General features: G+C 47.6%; 1 protein-coding gene across 1 annotated transcript; it reads left to right on the top strand.

Annotated features, from left to right (window-relative positions):
* The first annotated feature begins 805 nt into the window (after positions 1 to 805).
* On the top strand, positions 806 to 9,338 carry TRIM10 (tripartite motif containing 10). Its single transcript, XM_036908655.2, has 7 exons — positions 806 to 1,447; positions 3,006 to 3,101; positions 3,689 to 3,919; positions 4,633 to 4,655; positions 4,985 to 5,100; positions 6,279 to 6,311; positions 7,454 to 9,338. The coding sequence occupies exons 1-7, from the start codon at positions 1,019 to 1,021 to the stop codon at positions 7,969 to 7,971; spliced, it is 1,446 nt and encodes a 481-aa protein (XP_036764550.1). The 5' UTR covers positions 806 to 1,018; the 3' UTR covers positions 7,972 to 9,338.
* The last annotated feature ends 2,546 nt before the right edge of the window (positions 9,339 to 11,884 follow it).

The raw sequence follows: 11,884 nt of genomic DNA on the forward strand, positions 1-11,884 counted from the left end.
GGGATGTGCTGCATGTGTAGCATACACACCAGATTTCAAAAACTTAGCACTAGTTTAAAAAGCTGAAATACCTCATTACAAATTTTTTGTACTAATTAAATGTTGAAATGTTAATATTTGGGGCTAAATAAAATATTGAAGTTAATTTCACTTTAAAATATGGCTAATGGGAAATTTTTAATGGTATATGTGGCTCTTGTATTTCTATTGGACAGCAAGGCTCTGAGACACACAGATCTGAGTGAAAATTATGGCCACCCACCTTCCTACTTGTGTACCTTGGACAAGCTAAATAACCTGGTTGAGCCCAGCTGATATCCTAATAGCACCAATGTTATAGAGCAGACAGGACAAATAAATAAATATATGTGTTTAAATTGCCTACATCAGCATGAGGTATATATAGTCATCATAAATAAATGCTGGCTGTTGTTATTTTTCCTTCTCCTCCCCCACACTGGGTATATCCCAGTCTCTTTGGAAGCCTACGGCCGGCCAGCTGGGGCATCACCAGTGAAGTTGCCTGTGCCATGTTCCTTTAGGCACAACAACCTTATCTGGATCTCCACACTCCCCTGCCCACTGACTTGCCAGCCCTGGGCTGGCTGATATCTCCAATCTCCCTGGAGACAGCTGGTAGCATTACAGGGGAGCTGGAGTGCCATCGCTGCTCCATGACCCAGTCTCTGTCCTGCCTTCCAAAGAACAACCTCTTTCAGCTGTGGGCAGTTAAGTTACCACCACTTTCCTGCTACTGCGAGTGTCTGTGGATGAACAGGCGAGCAAAGGCAAGCCCCAGGCCATTCCTGAGAGTAACTGAGGTGGTCTTCCTCCCGCTCCTCTGCTGCTCTCCGCCTGCCCAGTGGCTTTGGGAGGAGGACAGTAGAAGCCTGGCATGCAAGTGGATGCCTTGCCTCTGCGTGCATGCATGTGTGCGTCCCCTCACGGTTCTCCCAGCCCTTCCTTCTCAGCCCAGTAGACAGCGTGATCTTGAGGAGGCCACAGGCACAGCAGCACCATGGCCTCAGCCACCTCTGTGACCAGCCTGGCAGATGAGGTCAACTGCCCCATCTGCCAAGGCACCCTCAGGGAGCCGGTCACCATCGCCTGTGGCCACAACTTCTGCCGCGGATGCCTCACCCGGTACTGTGAGATCCCAGGCCCAGACTCTGAGGAGCCCCCGACCTGCCCACTCTGCAAGGAGCCTTTCCATCCAGGGAGCTTCCGGCCCAACTGGCAGCTGGCCGGTGTGGTGGAGAACATTGAGCGCCTCAGGCTGGTGTCCACACTGGGCTCGGAAGAGGAGGACGTCTGCCCAGAGCACGGAGAGAAAATCTATTTCTTCTGCGAGGATGATGAGGTGCAGTTGTGTGTGGTGTGCCGGGAGGCCTGGGAGCACCAGGCCCACACCATACGCTTCCTGGAGGCTGCAGCAGGTCCCTATAGGGTAGGAAAGGGGGACCGGGGCTTCCCAGGGTGGTCTGGGATTGGACTGGACTGAAAATCAGAGCAGACTTGTAGATGACTGGGGCCACTCTGAAGCCAGATTCTATCTCCCTACTTCTCTCTTCACTCAGGCAATAGATGCAGGCATAGAAGACCATGTGTTTGTGTTTTGGACATGTTCTATGTTGTTTACTCATGGCCAAACACAACAAAAGCTCAATAAATACCTGTTGAATGACTGAGTGACCAAAATGTGAGTGTGTGTGTCTGAGAATGTCTGGGTTTGAATTTGAGGGAATGATTGCACAATGTGGGATATATATTAATGTTTGACCATTGCCAGTGTGTGTGATGTGTTTGGGGGAGGTCTGACATTTGAATGTGTAAGTGTAACTGAGTACTCGTGTTTGTGAATAAGTTAGTGTTTATATATATGCAGGTTGGGTTAACTTTATCTGTCATTAAATGAGTGTGTGCTGGTTTTAGTTGTTTATGTACTGTGTTTTAGTGTAAGTGGGCATCTGTGTATATGTGTCAATTAGTTAATCAGCATTTTATGGTGAAAGTATAAGTGTATTTTTGAATGTATGTATATGGACATTTATGTGTCTATTCCTGTTCATAACTCTATCTAGGGCAAGAAATTTAAAAAACAATGCATTGATTATTTTTGCATTATCCAAGTTTCTTCTTCCCTCCAGAATCATAGAGAAAATTGATTCCATTCACTAGAGAGGGATATTGGGTGACTCTTTGGGACATGTGAGGAAATTGGAATCATTTCAAAGAAGGGCATATCAAGCTCAGGACAGATTCCAGATGCCACTTTCCAAAAGCAAGAAAAATTAGGATATTTAACCTGAAGACAGGATAACTCAGGTGGGAAAACCAAGTCATAGTCTGTGATAACACATGATAGAGGGGGAAAGCCCTGATCAAAATTCTTGAGAACACCGTGTAAGAATTTGTTCGTTATGCATCAGAAGATTGGAGACTGATGAAAATTAGGCTTGGGGTGGATTAATGATTGTGCATTGAGTATTGACCCCCCTATACATAAATTTATTGTTGTTAACAACTATTTGATCAATAAATATGAGAGATGCCCTCACAAAATATATATATGTATGTATATATATATATATATATATATAAACACACTTCCAATTGTAAAATAAATAAGTAACCGGGATGTAATGTATAGCATAAGGAATATAGTCAAAATATTGTAACAACTTGGTATGGTGATAGCTGGTACCTAGAATTATCATGTATATAAATGTTGAATCACTGTGTTGTACACCTGAAACTAATGTAATGTAATACTGTTGTCAACTACCCTTCAATAAAAAAAAAAAAAAAAAAAATTCTTGAGAACAAAGCAAGAGGCAAACAACCCAAAGAGAGGAAGCTGCCAAGGACCACGAGGGCCCAGGCAGTGTCCAGGAATGACTCCTTCCCTAGGGTCATTCCATCCCTGCAGGCAAAGGGTTGCAAGAGATGCTACCTATTAACAAAGCATTGTTTCCCTCTTAAATATCTATGCTCCTTCTCTCCAGGAACAAATACAGAAGTGTCTTGAGTGTCTGAGAAAAGAGAGAGAGGAGATTCAAGAAATCCAGTCAAGAGAAAATCAAAGGATACAAGTCCTCCTGGTAGGTGATCATCCCTTCCCTGGGCCCTCCCCTTCCCCGGGGCCCAGTGCCTCCCTGGAACCAGGCCACAGAGCAGAGAGGGCTCTGAAGTCATTCCGAGTCTGAATTCTGCCTCCCACACTAGTTGGATCTATGACCTCAAGCAACTCTCTAGGCTATTTATTGTTCTGTGAAGTAGAGATGGTGACTGTCTCATGAACCACATGGGGACTGGATGAGATTGTGTCTGTAATGCAGCTTAGTGCCCTGCACATACTGGGCACTTCGCAGAAGCAGGAGGGAAACTGTCCGCACCACCTGCTCTGTGCCCCACTCTTTTAGACATTCCAGAAGAAGGTGCTGAGGCAATGCTGGGCAGTCTGGCTCCCAGAGGAGGCGTGGCGGTTAAAAGGGCAACCGTGGGGCAGTTCCAAGTCTGCCTAGGGACCCAGGGGGAGGCGGCAGTCTCTAATTTTGCCACCAAAGCTTGGAGAACGTGTTCTGGGCCAGGTGGGAGTGAACTAAGGAAAAAGAAGAAAGAAGTAGTGAGGAAGGGAAGGAGGGGAAGGAGGAGTAACTTCCTGCAGCCCCTCGTCCTGCCCTCTCAGACCCAGGTGGCCACCAAGAGACAAAAAGTGGTTTCTGAGTTTGCACATCTGAGCCAGTTCCTGGAGGAGCAGCAGAGCATCCTCTTGGCCCAGTTGGAGAGGCTGGATGGGGAAATCTTGAAGCAACAGGACGAGTTTGATGTCGTGGTGGCTGGGGAGATCTGCCGGTTTAGCGCCCTGATCGCGGAACTGGAGGAAAAGAGCAAGAGGCAGCCCAGGGAGCTCCTGACGGTGAGCCGGCCCTGCCTGAGATGTCCTGCCTCTTCACCTTGTCTAAGCCTCTCTCCTTCACTCACACGTCCCTGCATCCCGAGTGGGAGATGGGTCACAGGATAAGTTCTGAATTCTAGTTCTTGCTTCCCCAAGAGTTCCCTGCTCACTTTACTCCTGGTCTCTGTCTGTCCATCCCACCATCCATCAAATAGAGAAGATACTTTCCTTATCTACCTCACAAAGGCTTAGTGTGAATCCAGCAGTAAAATGCAAGTGAGAGTAGCACTTTGAAAAGCATCTAGCACACCCGAACAAATGTCAGGTGCTATTATTTCCAGGGCAAACTTCCACCAGTCAGGAAGTTCTTACGGGTCTATTTTACTTCTTCGAAGTGGAGGGGAGATCCTGGGTTCCCAGCAAAGCATCAGAGAGGCAGCATGATCTAGGGGGATGCACTCGGGACTGAGCACCAGGAGGCCTTGGGACAAGACTTGCCTTCACCTCCAACCAGCAGGCAGGGCAGTTCACCCCACCACATGCATCTGTAAAATGAAGGGGCTGGCATATGTGATCCCTGAAACCTTGTAAACCCCAAAACTCTGTGATGCTAGGATCTGGGGTCCTTTTTCTATCCAGTGCTTGGAATATGGTATTTTGTCTTTTCTAGTTATAAGAAGGGTGGGAGGAGGAAAGTGAAAACTGAATCCCTGCTTTCTCTCTCTTTCTCCTAGGATATCAGAAGCACTCTAATAAGGTAAGTAATCCAGTTTTTCTTTTCTTTTTTTCCCACATACATACACATACAGGCACTACATGCCTAGTTATTGCCATACAAATAAACATTTTTCACATTAAGGGTAGAAATTCACACATATATGTTCACCTACTCAAATGCATTCTCATGTATGAATACACACCCCTGCATAGCATTGCCCAAGAGAGGCAGTGGGGCCATCCTAGAGGAAGCATGTCCGCCTGTGGGAATGGGCACCTCCACGCCCAAGTCAAAGAAGGCAGCCAGATGATTCTGGAGGCAACACCAAGGATGGTAACCCTCAGGCCCCACCATTTCTGTGCCCCTAGATGTGAAACCAGAAAGTGCCGGAAACCCGAGGCTGTGTCCCTTGACCTGGGCCAGAGGATTCGGGACTTTCCCCAGCAAGCCATCCCGCTGCAGAGGGAGATGAAGATGTTTCTGGGTAAGAGGAATCCAGGCCACCACAGAGCACAGGTGGCCATAAGCATGGGTCTTGGAGTGGCCTCCACGCCCCACTCCCAGCACTGTGTGACTGTTGCTGAGGCTTGTGCCCTTCCAGCGTCTTGGTTTCCTTATTTGCGCATCTTCATAAAATCTGCTTCTCAGGAAGATGTAAAAATGAAGAGAGATAATAAAGGTGAAGACCACTGGAAAAAATTTAACTGATTTGAAGAATAATTAAACAAATAAATCTGATCAATTGGCATTAAGCAATAGAAAAAAATGATTAACAAAATCTGTCATTCTCAATAATTTAAAAAATCCAGAGACATGTGCAGATGATATTTTTGATGATGGACACTGTTAATTAATAGTCAGCAACAGCCTTTGTCTTTGCCCTGTGTAGCCAACTTCCCTCCCTCCTCTTTCCCTTGCTTCTCCCACTGGTCTGGTTCCCAGCATTGGGCTTACCCTCTGGGGACTATGCCCCTTTTTTCTGGAACCAGGAGTGCTGGCAGGAGAGGATGTGGAGGTTTTGAAATAACAGTCATGTGGCCTTCTGCCAGCACCCCCAGGGACATCATGAATGAAGTCACCTATTTCTAAATGTCCCACCCACAAAAATGTCACCTAGAAGAGCTCTCTCTACTGTCCACTTCTACAAATACTCCCAGGGACCTGGCAGTGAATGAAATGTTACTCTAATCAAAGGCTGATCTTTGACAACCCCCAAAATTATTTCCAGTCAGAACAAGAAATAAATTAGCCCACTTATCCATTCATTAAGTAGATGTTTCTTGAGCATTTACTATGTTCTGGGCTCTGTGTGAGACACGAGGCTACAGAGGTGAGCAGAGCAGACATAGCCTGTGCCCACTCAGGGTGAGGGTAGTGGGTCTTAAAGTGAGACCCTGACCAGCAGCAGCATCCTCTGTAGACTTGTTAGAAATGCAGACCCTCAGCCCCAGCCCAGGCACCTGAATCAGAAAAGGGTTTGAACAAGTCATCAAGGGGACTCTGATGCAAGCTCAGGTTTAGAATCACTAGTCTAGAGGGTTCCAGCTTCCATCCTTCTCTTTGTTCCTTCCCCTCCCTAGGCCTCAGTTTCATCATCATTAAATGTTGTGTGGTTTTGTGACACTAACGAAAACCTTCTCTTGCCTTTTTCCCTCTTTACAGAAAAACTCTGCTTTGAGTTGGACTATGAGCCAGGTAAGCAGCCTATGTCTGGATGGGAAGAATCTAAAATTGGAAAGGACATATAATTTTGCAGGGGTCTACACTGTATATGTACACACATACACACACATCATTGCCTTTGTAAGGCTTGTGGGAGAACCGTGAAGAAAGGATAGGCACACGCACATGCCACACACCTGGCATGGAGCTCATGTTCTGATCTACATGTGATGAGGGGATAGAGAGATTCAATTGGCATGGGACAGGGTCTATCAGGGAGGGCTTCCTGGATGAGGGGAACTTTGATCTGGGTTTAGAATCTCATTCTTAGAACTATTTGGAACCCCCACTTCCTCTCAAGTGCCATTTCAGAGATGATATTTAGAAGGGAGGCAGCCTGTGTTTGGGAAAGGAATGGAGAGGATAGGCCCCTCTCAAAGCTGTCGTTCCCAGTCCATCAGCCAAAGACCCTGGGAAGTCACAGAGTTGTTGGAAGGGACCCTTCAGCCCTTGGACATATCTGAATTTATGAATTTGTCTCAATCAATGGATATGCAGGGGTCTGCAGAAGTTTTTTTAGTGTTACAAAGTGGTCCTCAGATCCTGATGGTTTTAGAATTACAGGGACAAAATTTTAGAATATAGAATTTTGGAATTTAGGGTTTAGAGGCAGAATAAGTAATCTGCAGGTGAGCCAGAGAGCCCACTGGGAGTAAATGTGAATGAGTTGTAGGTGCTCATTCACTTATGAATCAGGGAGTTTGGACCAAGGGGAGAATGTCTCTGCCTTCCAAGATGTGAGGTACCATAGTGGGAGGATGAAGCGTGGGCAGCAGGAGGAAATCAGAGCAGGTGCACAGCTTTGGGAGTCAAGGAGTTTGCAGGGAGCAGAGCTGAGGGCTGCACAGAGCCAGTGAGGGCCTGGATCTGGCAGCTGGGCGTCCTCTGAGGTGGGCATTATGTGTGCAAGAGTCACCTGAGGATCTTGTTAAATGCAGTACCGTTTCATTGTGCGGCTGAGGTCTGAGAGTCTGTATTTCTAACAGGTTCCATGTGGCACCCATGCTGCCGGTCCATGCAGGCACCGTAAGGGTTGGTAACAGCAGAGGGTAGGCCTTTCTTGGAGGGGGTAACATGTCTGTTGATATCTATGTCCTGTTTGGTTTTCCCCACAGCTCACATCTGCCTAGACCCCCAGACTTCCCACCCCAAGCTCCTCTTGTCTGAGGACCACCAGCGGGCTCGGTTCTCCTACAAATGGCAGAACTCGCCAGACACCCCTCAGCGTTTTGACAGAGCCACCTGTGTCCTGGCCCATCGTGGCTTCACGCGAGGGAGACACACGTGGGTGGTGAGCGTGGACTTGGCCCATGGTGGCAGCTGCACCGTGGGCGTGGTGAGCCAGGACGTGCGGCGCAAGGGGGAGCTGCGGCTGCGGCCCGAGGAGGGCGTGTGGGCTGTGCGGCTGGCCTGGGGCTTTGTGTCGGCACTCGGATCCTTCCCCACGCGACTGGCCCTGGAGGAGCAGCCGCGGCAGGTGCAGGTGTCTCTTGACTATGAAGTGGGCTGGGTGACCTTTGTCAATGCTGTCACCCAGGAGCCCATCTACACCTTCACTGCCTCCTTCACCCAGAAGGTCTTTCCCTTCTTTGGGCTCTGGGGCCGAGGGTCCAGTTTCTCCCTGAGCTCTTAAGAGGTTGCAGTTACTCATCCTGAGATACTAGGCTCAAGTAGAAGACCATCTGAACTTGATGTCTGGCTGCATCACCTGGAAGATTTGGAACGTAAATTACTGCTTTAGATGATGTGATAGAGTCAAGACTTCGGCAAGGGACAAGGTGCCATGACTTTTAACTTGCTGATCAAGCCCTTTGCCCAAGGCCCAGGGATGGTCAGGGTCCGGGGACTCTGGTCACTGCCTGCCTTCCTCACCATCATCCCCACTGGACACAGAGGTAGCTGTGGAGAGGAAGGAGTACTGGATTTGGAGCCAGAACACCTGGGCTCTAGACCCAGCCCTGGAACCAACCAATTGTGCTATCTTACGCAAGGCACCTCACCTCTCTTCATCCTGTTTTCTTCCAAAAATGTTAGGGTTCATTTATTCAAACCGTCCAGATACGGAAAGAAAAAAAGAACTTGTCAAGTATCTGAGGGAGCTCATGGGAAGCCACAGAGACGTGAGGAGGGAACTATTGCTCAGTGGGCTGGGAGAGGGCTGACCCGGGTCAGCTAGGGGAGCTCAGAGGAGGGGCATAGCCTAGTCTGGCAAGTGGTGAGTCAGGGGCAGCTTTCTGGAAAGGGCCAGTCTAGGAGACGAGTATAGGATGAGAGAAGGAAGGGAAGAAGCATCTTCAGAAGAAGGGCTGGCAGAGAACTGGCGGGACGATCTGTGACCATGGACACTGAGTCACCTCCATTGTCCTCGTGAGCAGATGAGCTGCCTCCTCACCCAGCACCGCTCAGGGGCCCCCTCCTCCTGGTGGTTCCACTTCTAGCTGAGATGAAAATGCAGGGGTTGGTGGGAAGCATGGCCACAAATCGTAACTCAAGGACCTCATTCAACCCTGGGAAAAATCTCCTTCCTGATCTATTGAGCACCATCTGAGGTTGAGAAAGGAGGTGGTAGGTAGGAATGAGTCTTAAAGAGCTCAGCGGTGGGAACAGAAATAGCACCATCCGTACCCTTGTGCTGGGTAAAAGGATACCAGGTGTAGGCAGGGTGAATTGGATCAACTATGACCTTTAGCCCAAAGAGTTGACACTGCTCCAAGGCTGGACAAGAAGTGACATCTGAGGGACAAGGTGGAAGAAGGGTGAGAATTCGGGAAATGGAGAAGATATTTGGATTTGGGATGGAGAGCTCTGGAGGCAGGAAGCCAGGTGGCACTGGGGAAGCTCTGGCCTCATGTTGGTGTGAAGCAGAGCACTGGTGACTCCAGAAACCCCAGCCTGGTGAAGATTCTGGGACAGGGATGAGCACTCACAGACACATGGCTGCCTAGAAGTTGGAAAATGATTTCAGTTATTCCAAAGTGGAATTTTAAATCCTATGCACAATAAAAGGATTGTCTTAACATATTTCATTTTCTAGTTCTTATTGATGTTGTCTTTTATCCTGTTTAAAACATACCCTTCACTGAAAATCTCTTTAATGTTATCTCTGCTCAGACCTAAATGAAAATGTTTGATCATCTCCCCACAGGGCCCCTGGGAGGAGTGAAGCATCCAGGGTGTGACCTCAATGGGAAAGGGCACAGCATGTGAGCCCAAGGCTTAGACATCACCTGAGAAGTTATATTGTTCATCCTCAGTTGGGTAGGTACAAAGGACATGGAGATCAGGAACCAGGGATTGGAGGGGGACTGAACTGCTTTCTCTGGGAGTGTTCAGTATTTTCTATGAAATGTTGCATATTCAAAAAAAGGTAGACACAAACAAGTCTCTGTATAATGATAAAACATATCCAAAGCCCCCAAACCTGGGACTCCACCAAAAAGTGGATTGTATTTTTCTGTTTACTTTGATTGGTTTTAGTTGAGTCTTTTAACATGTGTGTTAGCCTCTGGAGTAAACATATGAGGAGCCTTGCCTGCTGGAGGACTTTACATGCATTTTGTCACTTAGTCTCAGTAACTCTGTGAGGTAGTTCCTATTATAATCCCATTTTAAAGTTAATAAATCTGAGGCCTAGTGAGTTATTTGCCCAGCCAAGACCATGCAACTAGGATTTTAACCCATGTATGACTCACGAGCTGTTAATCACTATGCTATATTGCCTTGTTCAGAAATAGGTTCCTGGGTGGGTCCTGGTGAACATTTTAATGCTGGTAACACTCCCCACAAGTGACTTGGATTCAGAAAGACAATTTATACTTTCCACATTGAAAAATAAAACTGCCAGTGGGTGAAAATACTCAGGTTGGCCCATCAGCACCTGCACCTCTCCCAGCACAATTTTACTTGAACTTGGCCTGTTTGGGAGTATGGAGTCAGTACAGGGCAAGTGGGTAGATCCTAACAGGACAGCTGCAAGGTAAGGCAGCTCGATGAACCTCCATGATCTGCATGTCACTGAGTCTGGACTTGGGCTTCCCTCCCCTGGGAAGTGCTAAAGCTTATGGCAGCCCCAGGCTCCCAGTTGCCCTCTCCAAGACTCCAAGAGTGGTGCACTCTGGTGACATCCACAAGTTTACACCTGGTTTTTCATGGCTTACACTGTAGCAGCTCTTTCTATTACAAAGTACAGAGACTCGCTCAAATTAGTCCAAATAATAGGAAAATGTATTGTAAGAACAGACATGTAAATAAGGAAAATGGGATTTTAGCCAGGCCTTGTGGGAAGCTTTGGCTGGTGTGGTGGGAACGGTGGCAGGACACAACCAGGTCCCAAAGGAAGAAATGGAGGTTGTTTTAAATCCTAATAATAATAACAAATACATGTAGAGCTCATTTTGGCCATTCTCTGTATTAAGTATTTTATATGTGAATCCCACAACACCCTATAAGGTAGGTACTATCATTAGTAGCCCCATTTTATACATGAGAAATCCGAGACATGTGGAGGTTGAGTAACTGATCCCATACACAGATAGCAAAGGGCACAGCAGTAACACCCATCACACACTAGAGAGTAATGGCACATCTGAGTTCACCTACTTTGCTCCTGAGTCTGTGCCCATGACCATTATGTAATGCTGCCTCTGTGTGACCAAGGACTGGTAGGAAGGGGAATTGAGATCCATGGAAGTTTAGAGACTGGATTATCCTGTGGCCATGCAGCAACACAGGTCATGGACACCTGCCCTGGTAAGCGGCCACATGCCAGCTCTGTTTCCCTCTGCTGCTGCTCTTCCCACCAACTAATGATGCAATCATCATAGATCCAGTTTGGATTTACAAAATGTTCATTTCATTATCATTGCCCTTTTTTGACAAGGTCTTTCTTGGCAGGCCACCTTATAGTCTTGACTGGCCAGCCATCTGCTGGTCTGATGCCCACCCCAGCCCAGTCATCTGTAGTCATGTCAGAAGAGAACACAGGGCCTGGCAGCGCCTGCAGGATAACTGACTCTCCAATGGAGAGAAACCCTTGGGGCTCTTCAGTTTCCTCCGACTCCCGGTAGGATACTTCTGGACAGATTCTCCATGTGACGTTAACCCCAACTAGGATGCAGGAAGTATTGGCCATCACCTCCAAGGGTGTTCTTTATTAGCTAATGTCCTGTTCTCAGTTTTGGGGTCTCGTGTTTCTCTGAGATCTGCAGCTTCCTGCCTAGTAACTATAACTTCGTTTTCTGAACACCTACACTAGGCTCTTCTTCCCCCAGTGCCTCAACTCCCCATCTCCAATCCATCCTGCACCAAGAGTGGAAGCTGGTTTTCCTTAAACACCACTTGTTCCCTTTACTCCTGACTCAAAAAAATTTGGTGGCTGCCCCTGTCTTGTGTCACTCTGCTTACCTATTCCTGAATATTCCAGATTAACTAAGTCAGTTGCCTTGTACACTTACAGCTGTGCTGTGGCTTTTTTCTACCTCCATGCTTCCATTCGTGTAGCTATCCCTAGCTGGATGCTCTCACCTTTCTCTCCTGCTACCCTTCCC

This window comes from Manis pentadactyla, chromosome 16 (assembly GCF_030020395.1).
Source record: "Manis pentadactyla isolate mManPen7 chromosome 16, mManPen7.hap1, whole genome shotgun sequence".
In the NCBI taxonomy this organism is placed as follows: domain Eukaryota; kingdom Metazoa; phylum Chordata; class Mammalia; order Pholidota; family Manidae; genus Manis; species Manis pentadactyla.

Bases quoted from the DNA above. Each gene is read 5' to 3' on its own strand.
- TRIM10 (XM_036908655.2), top strand. From the start codon at position 1,019: ATGGCCTCAGCCACCTCTGTGACCAGCCTGGCAGATGAGGTCAACTGC. The intron at 1,448-3,005 runs GTAGGAAAGGGG...CCTTCTCTCCAG, and splicing joins CTGCAGCAGGTCCCTATAGG to GAACAAATACAGAAGTGTCT. The intron at 4,656-4,984 runs GTAAGTAATCCA...CTGTGCCCCTAG, and splicing joins ATCAGAAGCACTCTAATAAG to ATGTGAAACCAGAAAGTGCC.